We start from the raw sequence: 14,546 nt of genomic DNA on the forward strand, positions 1-14,546 counted from the left end.
AAGGTAAGTGATAAGGTCGCGATTAATGAGACCCATCAATTTCACTTCCGGGTTTCGCCCCCGGCAGCCAGCCTGATTGATTTGGTGGGGGAGGGGGGGGGGGGGAGAAGAGGGGAGGAGCAGCAAATGATCGAGGGGGGCCAGCAAGAAGATCGGGGGTTACTGGAGGTCTGGTGCAGAGTTGGAGGTAGGTGGGGGCCCACCATCCGGTTGGGGGAGTGGGGGTCGGGTCGGCCGTTCACGGAGGTCCTGGTGGGCCTGGATGAAGCACTCGTCCGGGCCCACAAGAAATGCTATAAAGGCCCTCACCTCATGGATCCAGCCCTTTCCACCTGCTATCACCTGACGTGAATCGGAAGCGATGGGAAACCTGAGCAGGTAAAGTTAAACTTGTTTTAATTGTCCAATACACAAAATATTAAGTACCTCAAATATCTCAATGAGGTTCATTGCCCTTTTAAGTATCAGCCTCCGGATTTAAGTGGGGATGGGACTTCCTGGTGTCTGCTCTCCACACGCAGACAAATTTGCTTGGGTTAAATACAGAAGCAGGCGTGTTGGAGCCGGAATGTGGCCACGCTCTAAAAACTTGGAATTTTCAATTCTTACCCGTCCCCCCCACCCACCTATTCTCGGGGATTAAAATTTATCCCCATAGCTTTAAGATATCCTGGGGGAGGAGGCACTTCCACTGCAATGCCCTTATAGTTTTGATGGTTATGGTGTTGATTCCTCACTATACACAGTGCCATCACATTGCTTGCGGTAACCTGGAGTTGCCAGTTGTCTGGTTTTGACTCCAGCAGGCAGTCTAGTTTTTAAGTGGGGTGTTTTTGTAACCCAGATACCGATGGGCCTGGGAGTTATATTTCTTTTGGCAAACAAAAAAGTGGTTTTCTCCATAACTAATAATCAAATTGCATTCTCAAATTAAACATTTCAAAGTCATGCATTCCCCTGTTTTTCATTAAAAGAATTTCATTCTTTCTTCAAAAGACTGATTTTTTAAATTGAAGTAATTCTGCTCCTCCACTCACTTCTGTGCCTTATGACGTGGAGGTACTGGCTACTAAAGTTTGCAATGAATTATCTCAGCAAACATCAGATCTCGAGGCAAAATCTCACTACCTGGTCAGAATGAAGTTGGAAAGAAGTGCCAATGCTAACCCCCACCCATTATACAGTTATAGCAATATTATCCATTGAGAATTTTAATAGGAACTTGTAGAGATAAACTATGCCAAATGCTATTCCTTTCCCTCTCTCCCAAAGTCTACCTAAATCTTTCACCATCTGAGAGAGCAGCTAGCCTGTTCCTACATCTCTCTGCCCTAATGGTCCTGGTGTCTTGTCCCTCTAATTTTTCTCTTCCTTTTTATGGCTTTATTGTTCCTCACTAGAGTGTGGCACTGGTCCTGTGATGGTCAGTGGACATTGGAAATTCAGTCAAGTGGAAAAATCAGTTAAGTATTCAATAAATAAAGGGTTAAACAAAATAGAAAAACAGAAACATTTCTTGTTTGGAGTTCAGCCGTACGATCATCTCAAGGCATGCTGAGGTCTACAACATCCACCTCAATGAATCTCATTGTGAACTAAAAGCAATTTGTTCTAATGCGTTGCGTTTTTCACCATTAAGTGGCTTGACTTCACATAACATCCTTCTGAATTGCACTGGAAGCTTCTTAAAGGTTTTGTTGCTGTGAAGCAATTTGTTTATTGCAATTGGAACTCTTTAGAAATAGAGTAGTCATATAATTACTGTAACAAAAAAACTAATGCTGGAAATCTGAAATTAAAAAAAAAGAGATTGCTGAAAGTGCACAGCAGGTCATCTGTATCTGAAAGAGAAAGGTAAGTTAATGTTCTGGGTGCAGCCTTTTATCAGAAGTGTCAGAGTTTGGCTGGAGAAGCCCCTCATCAATGTCAATCCTCGTAAAGCATTGCACCAGAAACATTAACTTTTAGAGGCTGATTGACCTGCTGTGTGTTTCCAGAACTGTCTTCCCACTTTCCCAATTTTATCTCCTACAAGTCCTTGGGTGTGTGTCTGGTACCTCATCTTTGTGAGAGAGCCTGGAGTACATGTGAGCAGGGTTTTCAATCATGAAGGCATCACCCAAAGTCAACACAAACACACACACACTATTTCCATTAGGGGTTACTGGATTGTGATCAGGAGGGAGACCCCTTCCCCAGCCCAGGGGCACTAAGGCCAGTTGTAGCACCACCACCACCACCCTGGCTTAAATCAGATGACTCAACATAGGACAGTAATCTAAACTGGGAATTCCTTGGCCTGTACACGTTAGTACCACACTGGGTGCTGCATTAACTCACTGGCCCATTTGGGGATTCCTTCTTGAAATTCCATATATAAATAATGTAATCAGTTTGCACCAATCATTTCAAGGTTAGGTGAGGTACACATAAAATCAATGCAATTTAAAAATGAAAAAATACTTAGGATTTAGGTTTTTTAATACAATATATAAACTGCAAAGCTTTTCTAATTGTTACAAATGAAAGTCTTGCTCACATCCATCGCACACAAGACATCACATTTTGTTAAAGATGCAAAACAATCTTACAAAAAAAAATGAAAGTCAATTTAATCTCGACTTCTTCCGGCCTGGAGATTCAACCTTGCAGGCAATTTACTGAGCTCTAGTTCGCCTCCAGAGTTTACAAAAAGCTACCACTGACCTGGATTCTCACAGAGAACTTTAGCAGTGCCCTTAAACGGGATAGGCCATGTAGCAGCTAAAGATCACAACCATGCTCCAGTAAACGATATCACGGGGGATTTGCTAGTAGCTCTGATAAGTTATATACAACCAAGACAGACACTTTTACAAGCCATTGCCAAGATCCTGTTAAACTACACAAGCAGAGCTATATAAAACTTCCAATGAAACAGCCATATCCATGAATCTTAAGTTAGAAAAATGCAAAACAATCTTTCTCCATGGTTTTTAAACTACACACACACACCGGGTAATTTTCTGACATCGTGCTGTGGGGAACCTTTCCTACCAGTGGTGCATATTCAGATAATTAAGGCGCAAATTTTAATTAATGGTTGTAAAATCATGCACAGCATGTGCCCACATTTCTGATAAGCACCCCCAGTGAGCGAGGCCCCTCGCTAGTAATGCAAACTCAGATATTACCTCTAAATGGGGCTGCCATCCCTCCAGGATTATCCTAGAGTCTCCAGGAATTAAATGTTAATCTTCTTGCAAGCAACCCAGGAGAAAAATCCTAAATTTGTGTTTTTCTCATTTGCTTTGAACACTTTTGTTTATTAGCTACTAAATACTGGAGATGGGGAAAAAAGGCTGTATGACTGGGCCAAGCAGTTGGTGGCGGGAAGTCATGTCACCACCAGGAGTCAAACCAGAGTTGGCAACCATACCTCTAAAGAAGTCATTGAAAAGTAGTACCACATCATTACAAAAAATAATAAAACTTTTCATTGTTACTTATTCATATACAATGATCCACCCCACACACAAAATTTTTCCTTCCTCTCCTGAAGGCACCAATTGTTGCAAGGCTGTGGTTCCATGAATACTGATAACCCTCCAGTTACTCACTGCAGCAAGGGCCCTTTTTCATGTCTAAGTTGTAGATAGCATCACAGTATTCAACCATGGAGGGCAACATAGTCGATCGCAACATCGACACCTTCCACCTTTCAATCTTTGATCTAAGCAATCAAGGTCAAGTGTTCAAAATTAGCAACTGTCATTTTTTGTCCTGTCTATTTTACATGAGTTAAGCAGTGTGCTTATTAGCTTATATGGATTGTACTGCAATTAAAAACAAACAGGATTGTGCCTCTCCTGATGGCTCAATGAGCTTATCTTGTAAGTAGCTGACCCATAGTGAGCAGAACGATACAAGGTTCGATCCTTTGTCAGTGCTGAATTAGCGGATCTCAAACTGGGCGGTGGTAGTGGTGCTAGAATTGGCCTCAGTGTCTGTGGTTAGGGAGAGGAAAATGACCCAGACTTCCTAATCTTGCTTGCCTTCCGGTGACCCCTGCTGGAAGTGTACTTGTGTATACTTTAGGTAAGGACAAGACTGGCCTAAAGTCCCTCTTCTTGCTGTCAAACAAGTTGCCATCAAGGCTCATACATGACTAATGGACATTTGGGCCAGTTACCTCGCAAAGGACTCAATGACTATAGGAGAGGAGGGGAGGCAGAAAATTGTCAAGAGTGAAAGAGCAGGACTACAAAAGTCGTAATTAAAGACATGAAACGGTTGAATAAATTTACAATATGCACAGCCCCTTGGAGTTAAATTATGTTATCATGGCCCAGCTATACCGCATTGTTTGTGATTATGCAAAATGTCTTTTGTGTCATGACGCAAATGCTGCGGTACAAGTAGAGAAGTCACCCATTCTCAAGGGGGATAGTCTTACCGCTTTCATTTTCACTGGCTGCAGTATAACTAAACCGCTGCAAGGTGAATTTTTAGAACATTTCAATGTTAATGCAGGGCCAACTGTCCCTCCAGCTCTACGTTAAAATTAACTGGCATTTGGATGGCTGAGCCAGCAGCATAATTTGGTGCTGTAAGATTGCACTGCTTGAATGGAGGTACCGGTCTCAAATGGGTGACATTTTGGACAAACAAACATAAAAGTCGTGGGAACACAAAGATTCTGTGGTAATGTTTAATAGTGAGGTGAAGCGAAATTTGTGTCAGGAATGTTAAGTACGCCACAAAATGTGCAGCGTTTGAGAGGTAGGGCAGAAAGAACGTGTATGCAAACAAAACGTATCTAAGACTGGGGCATGAAGGAGAGACAGGTGAAACAGATAGCGGAGCAAGGATATAGAAAAGGAATAGAATGTGCTGTTTAAGACTAGAGGCAGCCATTCATATACAGTACTGTTATTCATATGAGTACTTTGTCTTGGCTATTCCTACAGGACGATATTGACAGGATAATAGGTAACCGTTGCAAGGCTATGGTTCAGGTGACATTACACACTGCCAAGAGCAACATTTTTGAAACAAGAGATATCACAGCCTTGAAAAAACCCTAAATATTAATTACTCTCTAATATATACATCTGAGATAATTACAATAAAAGTATTTACCTGAAAAACTTCAGAGGTAATAAAATTCATGAGCACAGGACTCAATCTGCAGTGATATGGGCTGTAACATGCTTTGTATATATTAGACGGGACGACACATGGAGGGGCAAGATTTCCTCCTCTTGATTAGGTTAGCGACATGGTAAATATAGCAGGAAGATTTCCCACATATACTATTTCTACTGAAATTGTTAAAGCATTCCTTTAGAATGCATTTATCATTTCACTAGAAATAGTGGCCAGAGGAAATGGTCCTGCTTTTTTTTTTACAATGTTGCCAATATATTGCAATCAGAAGAAATCTGCCCCCCACTCCTCCGGGATGTGTGTTACAAGCCAAGGACACATCAAAGGGGCTCATATGATATTGTGAACTGCAAAAGCAAAGCTCAAATGGAGCATCGATGTCATGTGAAACCTGAGAGGTGTTATGGAAAGGGTGTGTTTACAATATCACAACACAGCACAACACCCAGGCTATAATGGGGGTAAGGCTGACAGGAATAGAGGCTTTGACAGGCAAACAATGCATTTCGTTGTATACATTATATAAAATGCTACAATCACCTAATTCAAAATCTATCTCATCTGTTCCTCTAAGTAAAATGAAAAAACAGCAATCAAAAACATGCAAAACTTAAAATTCTTGTTTGAAAGGATCACCAAAGGAAAAAAACTGTATTGAGTTACTTGGGCCCCATTGTCACTGCTTTAATTTTGTTTCATGTTCACAAACCCTGCCAGTGTCTGACAATCACAGCCTCTTATTATTTGGGTTCTGGCATGAGGAGCGGTCCACAATCAGCGTGTCACTCTCCTTGCAGCCCATTGTATTGCTCTTTTACTTTAACCTTGCTGCTTTGCTGGAGATGTCAGATCTTTAGCTGAGGTACATTTAAATTCTCTTCAGGGCTCTTCTCACTGTCCCTGGACTTCTTTCTCTTCTTGACACCTGCACAGATTTACAAAAACAAAAATATAAATTTTAGATACACATACTTTCAAGACCAAGTGTGCTAGGCTGGTTCAGTTGCGAGCTCTCTATCCTCGGGGTCAAAAGGTTGTGGGTTTCAATTCCTAAACTAGACCGAAACTCTAATGCAATATTGAAACAATGCTCCCTTGCTGGAGGTGGATGAGACGTTAAACCCAGGTCCAGTCGGCCTCTTTCTGTGATTCATATGGAACCGAACGATCCCATTACACTTTTTGAAGAAATGCAGGGAGTTCTCCCAATGCTCTGGCCAAGCATTACTCCAAAAAATATCAACTGGGTATCCAACTAATTACTATATGTGATGATGTGGAGATGCCGGAGATGGACTGGGGTTGACAATTGTAAACAATTTTACAACACCAAGTTATAGTCCAGCAATTTTATTTTAAATTCACAAGCTTTCGGAGGCTTCCTCCTTCCTCAGGTGAACGAAATGAAATCCTCGAAATGAAATCGCATTTATAATTCACAGAACAATGCTTGGTGATTACAGACAGTTTTTTCAACTGCCCGTTGCCAAGGCAATCAGTGTGCAGACAGACAGGTGTTACCTGCAAGGTCTCAGAATATACAAATCACCAAAAAAAAACAACAAACAAAAAAAACAGAGATAGAGAGGTAGAAACATAGAAAAGACAGCAACTGACCCGTTATATTAAAAACAGATAACATTTGTTCGCTGGTGGGGTAACGTGTAGCGTGACATGAACCCAAGATCCCGGTTGAGGCCGTCCTCATGGGTGCGGAACTTGGCTATCAATTTCTGCTCGACGATTTTGCGTTGTCGTGTGTCTCGAAGGCCGCCTTGGAGTACGCTTACCCGAAGGTCGGTGGATGAATGTCCATGACTGCTGAAGTGTTCCCCGACTGGGAGGGAACCCTCCTGTTTGGCGATTGTTGCGCGGTGTCCGTTCATCCGTTGTCGCAGCGTCTGCATGGTCTCGCCAATGTACCATGCTCTGGGGCATCCTTTCCTGCAACGTATGAGGTAGACAACGTTGGCCGAGTCACAGGAGTATGAACCATGCACCTGGTGGGTGGTGTCCTCTCGTGTGATGGTGGTATCTGTGTCGATGATCTGGCATGTCTTGCAGAGGTTACCGTGGCAGGGTTGTGTGGTGTCGTGGACGCTGTTCTCTTGAAAGCTAGGTAATTTGCTGCGAACGATGGTCTGTTTGAGGTTGGGTGGCTGTTTAAAGGCGAGTAGTGGAGGTGTGGGGATGGCCATAGCGAGGTGTTCGTCGTCATTGATGACATGTTGAAGGCTGCGGAGAACATGGCGTAGTTTCTCCGCTCCGGGGAAGTACTGGACGACAAAGGGTACTCTGTTGGTTGCGTCCCGTGTTAGTCTCCTGAGGAGGTCTATGCGATTTTTTGCTGTGGCCCGTCGGAACTGTCGATCGATGAGTCGAGCGTCATATCCCGTTCTTACTAGGGCGTCTTTCAGCGTCTGTAGGTGTCCTGTAGACCTCCTCAGGAGACTAACACGGGACGCAACCAACAGAGTACCCTTTGTCGTCCAGTACTTCCCCGGAGCGGAGAAACTACGCCATGTTCTCCGCAGCCTTCAACATGTCATCAATGACGACGAACACCTCGCTATGGCCATCCCCACACCTCCACTACTCGCCTTTAAACAGCCACCCAACCTCAAACAGACCATCGTTCGCAGCAAATTACCTAGCTTTCAAGAGAACAGCGTCCACGACACCACACAACCCTGCCACGGTAACCTCTGCAAGACATGCCAGATCATCGACACAGATACCACCATCACACGAGAGGACACCACCCACCAGGTGCATGGTTCATACTCCTGTGACTCGGCCAACGTTGTCTACCTCATACGTTGCAGGAAAGGATGCCCCAGAGCATGGTACATTGGCGAGACCATGCAGACGCTGCGACAACGGATGAACGGACACCGCGCAACAATCGCCAAACAGGAGGGTTCCCTCCCAGTCGGGGAACACTTCAGCAGTCATGGACATTCATCCACCGAACTTCGGGTAAGCGTACTCCAAGGCGGCCTTCGAGACACACGACAACGCAAAATCGTCGAGCAGAAATTGATAGCCAAGTTCCGCACCCATGAGGATGGCCTCAACCGGGATCTTGGGTTCATGTCACGCTACACGTTACCCCACCAGCGAACAAATGTTATCTGTTTTTAATATAACGGGTCAGTTGCTGTCTTTTCTATGTTTCTACCTCTCTATCTCTGTTTTTTTTGTTTGTTGTTTTTTTTTGGTGATTTGTATATTCTGAGACCTTGCAGGTAACACCTGTCTGTCTGCACACTGATTGCCTTGGCAACGGGCAGTTGAAAAAACTGTCTGTAATCACCAAGCATTGTTCTGTGAATTATAAATGCGATTTCATTTCGAGGATTTCATTTCGTTCACCTGAGGAAGGAGGAAGCCTCCGAAAGCTTGTGAATTTAAAATAAAATTGCTGGACTATAACTTGGTGTTGTAAAATTGTTTACTATATGTGAGACATTGCAGGCACAGAATGGCTGCCCTGTCTGGCTACATAACAACAGCCACTGTACTCCAAAAGTATTTCTGTGTAGGAACATGGAATTTCTAGATGATAAAAGACCAAGGTCCACCTTACATCGAGTTACATAGAGGCTGCAGCATAGAAAGAGGCCAATCAGCCAAACTCATCTATACCGGCATTTATGCTCCACAAAGCCTCCACCCTCCCTACTCCATTTAACCATATCACTATAATCTTCTATTCCTTTCTCCCTTGTGTGCTTATCTCGCTTCCCTTTAAATGCAACAATGCTATTTGCCTCAACTACTCCATGTGATAGCACGTTCCACATTCTAACCACTCTTTGGGTAAAGAAGTTTCTCCTGAATTCCCTGTTGGATTTATTAATGACTATCTTATGTTAATGACCTCTAGTTTTGGACTCTCCCACAAGTGGAAACGTCTTCTCTACAACTACCCTATCGAACCCTTTCATAATCTTAAAGACCTCTATCAGGTCATCCCTCAGACTTCTCTTTTCTAAAGAAAAGAGCCCCAGCCTGTTCAGCCTTTCCTGATAAATATATCCTCTCAGTTCTGGTATCATCCTTAAGTCTTTTTTGCACCTTCTCTAATGCCTCTATATCCTTTTTATAAATATGGAGACTAGAATTGTGCATACTATTCCAAGTATGGCCTAACCAAGATTCTATACAAGTTTAACATAACATCCCCCTCCTTGGTAGTCGCACGATACAACGATAATGGAGTTGTTGACTAATCATAGCAATCAATCTCTATCAATAAGCCTACAACAGACCCAGACAAGATGCAAGGAAAACCCCATTGCTGGAGAGCTTTGGGAACCATAGGTCCAAAGTCACCTGTTTCTTCCAAGCATTGCTACACTCAACACGTCATATCTCAAATTACTCAAACTGTATTCCAAAATGTGAGTGAAGCACTTACAGATGTTATAAGATACTTTATAAATGCAAGTTTTATAACAATTTAAATAATTAATTGAGTTAAAGACATCTGACCAACAGAAACACATCAGATAACACACGAGTGTGTTTGAGACGAATGAACTACAAGGGTGAGTGAAATCTAAAGCCTTCCTGGTCTCTAGTTCAGTACCAGTCCTCAGAGTATCTTTACCTACTCAGCCATCAGGGGAACTCATTTAGTATTTCTACTCTATATGGGAAAAAAAATCTATCTGTACAATACTTGTGCATCAAACCTTCCAAATGATTATTGCAGTTATGAAAGAGGGCAAGATAATTTGTCACTTGAAGTATTGCAGGTGATAACTAAGTGGACTGACAACTGTTAGACTTTGCTGTTAAAGACAGTAACTCACTCCTTGTTATTGTCCTGAAACTCAAGGATACATGTGGACAACTCCCTGCTCCCCAACAGCCTGCTTGTGGTTTCAGTCCGATGGCATGGCATCTTTCTTTTACCGAAATCTCTTCAGTGCAGTACTGAGGGAGTGCTGCATTGTCAGAGACGGTGTCTTTTGGATGAGATGCTAAAGTCAAGCGGATGTAAAAGAGACTACAGCACTTTTTTTTGAAGAAGAGTGGGGCGTTCTCCCAGTGTCCTGGCCAGCATTCATTGCTCAACCAACACCACCAAAAACAGATTAACTGGTCCTTATTCTCATTGCTATTCGTGGAGCCTTGCTGTGTGCAAATTGGCTACCGTGTTTGCCCACACGAACAACTCTGACTACACTTCAAAAAGTAATTCATTGGCTGTCAAAGTGCTTTGTGCTATCCCGAGGACGTGAAAGGTGTCAGATAAATGTAAGTCTTTCTTTATTCTTATCTATTTTGTGCACTTTTGCGGTGCTCTTCTCTAGTTCAGACCAGTAGGAATCCGTTAGTTAACCCATGGTAGGCTGCCACTGGGTTTGCTACAGCAGCCATATAGATCACAAATAGGTGAGTGCTGGAAAAATAATCTAAATTGCATTTCACTTGTCAAGGACTATAACTTGAACCTCAATCAGAGAGAAATAATTTTTAAAAGCAAATTAAAAACATATTTACTATGTGGATGAGGAGTTAGTCAGTGTGGTTGGGAAGAACTAAAACAGGCCACAAAAGATCAGACACAGCAATGAAGCAGATGGGGGATAAATGCATTCATACTACTCACAACCTTGTTCTCAGCCTGTGCACATCAGGAACTTACAGGCCAATGAAAGTCTGGGGGAGAGCAATTATAAAAATATTCACTACAAATTTTTTTTTTTTTAAAAAGCATCAAATTTCCTGCCCCGATTGAGACCCTCTAATTTTGGGTCTCTTTCCCCTTCAGCTAGTCCACTGCCAGCACTAACTGGGAGCAGCTACCTATGCCCTAGAGCAGCTTAATTCATTCATTTTAATAGGGTCGGAACCTCGGACTCCCCTGGGAGCTGATCCCGAGTCTTCGAGTGCTGGAAAACCTTGCTGGTAGTGTGTGTTCCTGGGGCCAGGAAGCCCCGGATTGGTCCCTAGGTTGGTTTGGAATTGAGGCCCCGTCTAAAATCAATAGTGCTGCGTAGGATGCAGCGACATCACAGGGGCAACCTGAAGGGAAGCAGCTTCAAAGTGGCAAACCTCTGTCATGGTGGGAACAAATTTTTGTTAAAGTATGGGAGTACTTTGAACAAAAAATACTCTTCCTGGACCTCTGTACTAGCTGCTGAGGGAAATTTAGAGCCTGAGGGCAAATGCAAGTCATGGGTGATCCCCTGACTCCCAACATCAGTAACCTATCAAGTCAGATTAACCCCTTTGTCAGCCTACCTAATAAGAGTATGATTGGCCACACATGGTGCAAAACTACTGCAGACAACAGCCCAAGTATCAGCATGAGTTACCTTTATACCACTGCTGATCAATTTCACTTGCACTTGTTCTGGTCTTAAAGTTGACCTGCAGTAAAACTGTAATTGGAAGTTATTCTGCCTTAGTTTTAATAAAATCCCCCACTATCAGGCAGTGTGGGGCTGTGTACCAGTACAAACCTGACATTTGCAACACTAATCTTGCTCATATCATCAGTGGGAGATGCTGAGTTAATGGCAGACCAACCACTTCCACTTTGTCCTTGCACACCATCCAGCAGATAGACACAAATGAGAACTTGGGAGGGGAAAGGGAAGGAGGTGAAAGAGAGAAAATAAATTAAAATAGTGGGGAGGGGAAGCAGTTTAACAGAAATTTTAAAAAAAAGCTTCCATCTCCTGAAACCTATCTGAAAACACCAATTGGACTCATATCAGACTGGTGCAAAAGGATCTACTGAATCCTTTACGCTTCACTTTATGCTTGGAAGGTAAGCACAGCACATTCAGTAATCCAGCACGAGCTGCGGGTCGAGCTGATTGAAAATGAACACAATCCGTTATCATCAGCTTAACAGAAGGTGATCTGACCGTGCAAACTTCATTTGTCCCAGGGGACAAGTACAGAAAAGCCGCCAATAACTAACATTGCCAGGGTCCAGTAATTAATTTCAGGGATATGATAGAGCAAAGTGAGCCAACCTTTGGCTTCAGATTACCCATTGTCAACACCATATAAAATTGTATGCTTTGCAAATGAGTTTAGTAAAACACAACACTGCACAACGAGTCACTATTTTTCTTAATTTATGGATGACACAGAAAAAGCCCAGTGAGACTATGGATATTTTCACAAAGATTGAAGAACAGTCCCAAAACTGTAATAATCAGCGTAAACAAATGGCAATGGAACTCTAGGGTTGAGGATTCAAAATTCAGATTCTGTATTCTTTGATTTGCTTAGACCAAAGGGGGTTTCAGTGAAGATCAAACTCAAGCGTTCTTCTCTACTTGGCGAGTTTCGGTAACAAGCACACCCTAACTAAGGCAAAGGTAAACATCAATATTTAGTTGCCAGTCCTGTTCTTTATGTAGCCATGTTTCAGTTATTCCTATTACGTCTGTTTCCTTGCTATGGATTATTGCCTCCAGTTCCCCCGTTTTATTTTGGATGTTGTGTACATTGCTGTACAAGTAGTTTAATTCATCTTTAGTAGTTGTTCCTTCTACTTTATTTTTTAACAGCTCTTTTATACTTCTGTTTTATAACTGTATTTGTTCCTTGACCGTTTATGTTATCTTTATTCCTTACCCTGGTCTGACCTTCACACTCATCTCCTGTTTCTGTTATCTTTAAATTTTTGTTATTGCTACCAGATCCCTCCCCCACCATCTTGCTAGTTTAAAGCCTTATCCATTGCCCTATTTATCCTTTCCGCTAGGACTCTGGTACCATTCCGGTTCTTGTGGAGCCCGTCCCAGCGGTACAGCTCCTTCCTGTCCCAGTACTGGCGCCAGTGTCCCAGGGCACTGCACTTTAGGAAGGATGTGATGGCCTTAGAGAGGGTGCGGAAAAGATTTACTGGAATGATTCCAGGGATGAGGGACTTCAGTTATCGCGGACAGACCAATGGAGAGGCTGGAATTGTTCTCGTTGAAGCAGGGAAGGTTGTGGGGAGATTTGATAGAGGTATTCAAAATCATGAAGGGCCTGGACAGAGTAGATAGAGAAAACTGTTCCCATTGGCGGAAGGGTCAGGAACCAGAGGACATAGATTTAAGGTGACTGGCAAAAGAACCAAAGGTGACATGAGGAAAAGCTTTTTTTTTTACACAGCAAGTGGTTATGATCTGGAGTGCCCTGCCAGTGGGGGTGGTGGAGGCAGATTCAATCATGGCCTTCAAAAGGAAACTGTGTAAGTACTTGAAGGGAAAAAATTTGCAGGGCTACGGGGATAGGGCGAGGGGAGTGGAACTAACCATATTACTCTTGCAGAGAGCCAGCATGGACTTGATGAGCCTAATGGCCTCCTTCCGTGCTGTAACCATTCTATGATTCTATCTCCGACCTGGCTGTCCAGGTCCAAGCAGGGAGTGGGTGACTAGGGCTGAGGGAGGATTTGGTTTTGGGGCTAAGGCTGGGATTGGTTCTGGGAGCATGGAGATAGCCTGGGTCACAGTCTCGACAAGCAAAGGCCTGAAGGGCAAGTCAAACATTATCCCTGCAAGTGTGGCGGGGGTGGGGGGAGAGAAGAGACAAGAAACACCCCTGATTAGCAGCAAAAGCAAATTTATGCAATTTTCTTTTTAATCCAAAAGAATAAAAAAAGAGTTGTGGAATAAGTTGTCAAGGAAGATTGTTGAAGTGGACAGTACAAATAGGCTCAAGAAACAATTAGCGGTGCTTTAGGAAAGAGAAGGGTATAAGGGATATGATGGAGTTGTTATGTCAAAAAGGGACAGGCTTGTTGAGCCTAATGGGCTGTTCCTGTTCCTAAAAATTCTTCTGTCCCCAATCCAGCACAGAATCTCCATGTATTATAGCCATAATACATGTATTGCATTTCATAGGGGCCGGCTTGTTTTTTAATAACATTAACAGTTGCACTAACTTAGTTTCCTCAGGAGCTTTTTGCCAAGTGTCTCTTCTGAACTGCTGCTAAGTGAAGTGCTGTTTTTCCACTCGGGATTGTTGACCTCAGGATCAATGTTTATGCTGATGTTTTCACCATCTGAAAATAAACAGAAAGTTAACTCGCAGGAATGCAGCTTAAGAGGGTAAAGATCTTCGATGCATTTATATGAAATCTTTAACTCATTAAGAAAGGGCTTTGAAATGCTTTCGGTTTCTTGCCAGTTATTTCCACAGAGCTGCTCTCAAGTATCTTCCTTTCCACCATCCTTTTATTTGTTTCTGGCACGCACTGCTCCTCGGCATAGAAAACAGACAGACAAACTGCTCTCAGGACTCTGCTGCCAATAAGAACATAAGAAATAGGAGCAGGAGTAGGCCATACGGCCCCTCGAGCCTGGGGTAGAGAATTCCAAAGATTCACAAACCTCTGGGTGAAGAAATGTTTCGTCATCTCAGTCCTAAAT

General features: G+C 43.0%; 1 protein-coding gene across 1 annotated transcript in view; it reads right to left on the reverse strand.

Moving 5' to 3' along the window:
• Positions 1–4,895: 4,895 nt before the first annotated feature.
• Positions 4,896–14,546, reverse strand: part of LOC137339954 (metal transporter CNNM1) — a 106,103-nt gene continuing 96,452 nt past the window's right edge. The window contains exons 9-10 of the mRNA XM_068002060.1: positions 14,060–14,179; positions 4,896–6,073 (exon numbers count right to left, since the gene is read on the reverse strand). Coding sequence (XP_067858161.1) covers positions 5,994–6,073; positions 14,060–14,179 — 200 coding nt within the window. The 3' untranslated portion in view covers positions 4,896–5,993. The remainder of the gene's footprint in view (positions 6,074–14,059; positions 14,180–14,546) is intronic.

The sequence above is a fragment of the Heptranchias perlo genome, chromosome 21 (genome assembly GCF_035084215.1).
Source record: "Heptranchias perlo isolate sHepPer1 chromosome 21, sHepPer1.hap1, whole genome shotgun sequence".
NCBI classification, from domain to species: domain Eukaryota; kingdom Metazoa; phylum Chordata; class Chondrichthyes; order Hexanchiformes; family Hexanchidae; genus Heptranchias; species Heptranchias perlo.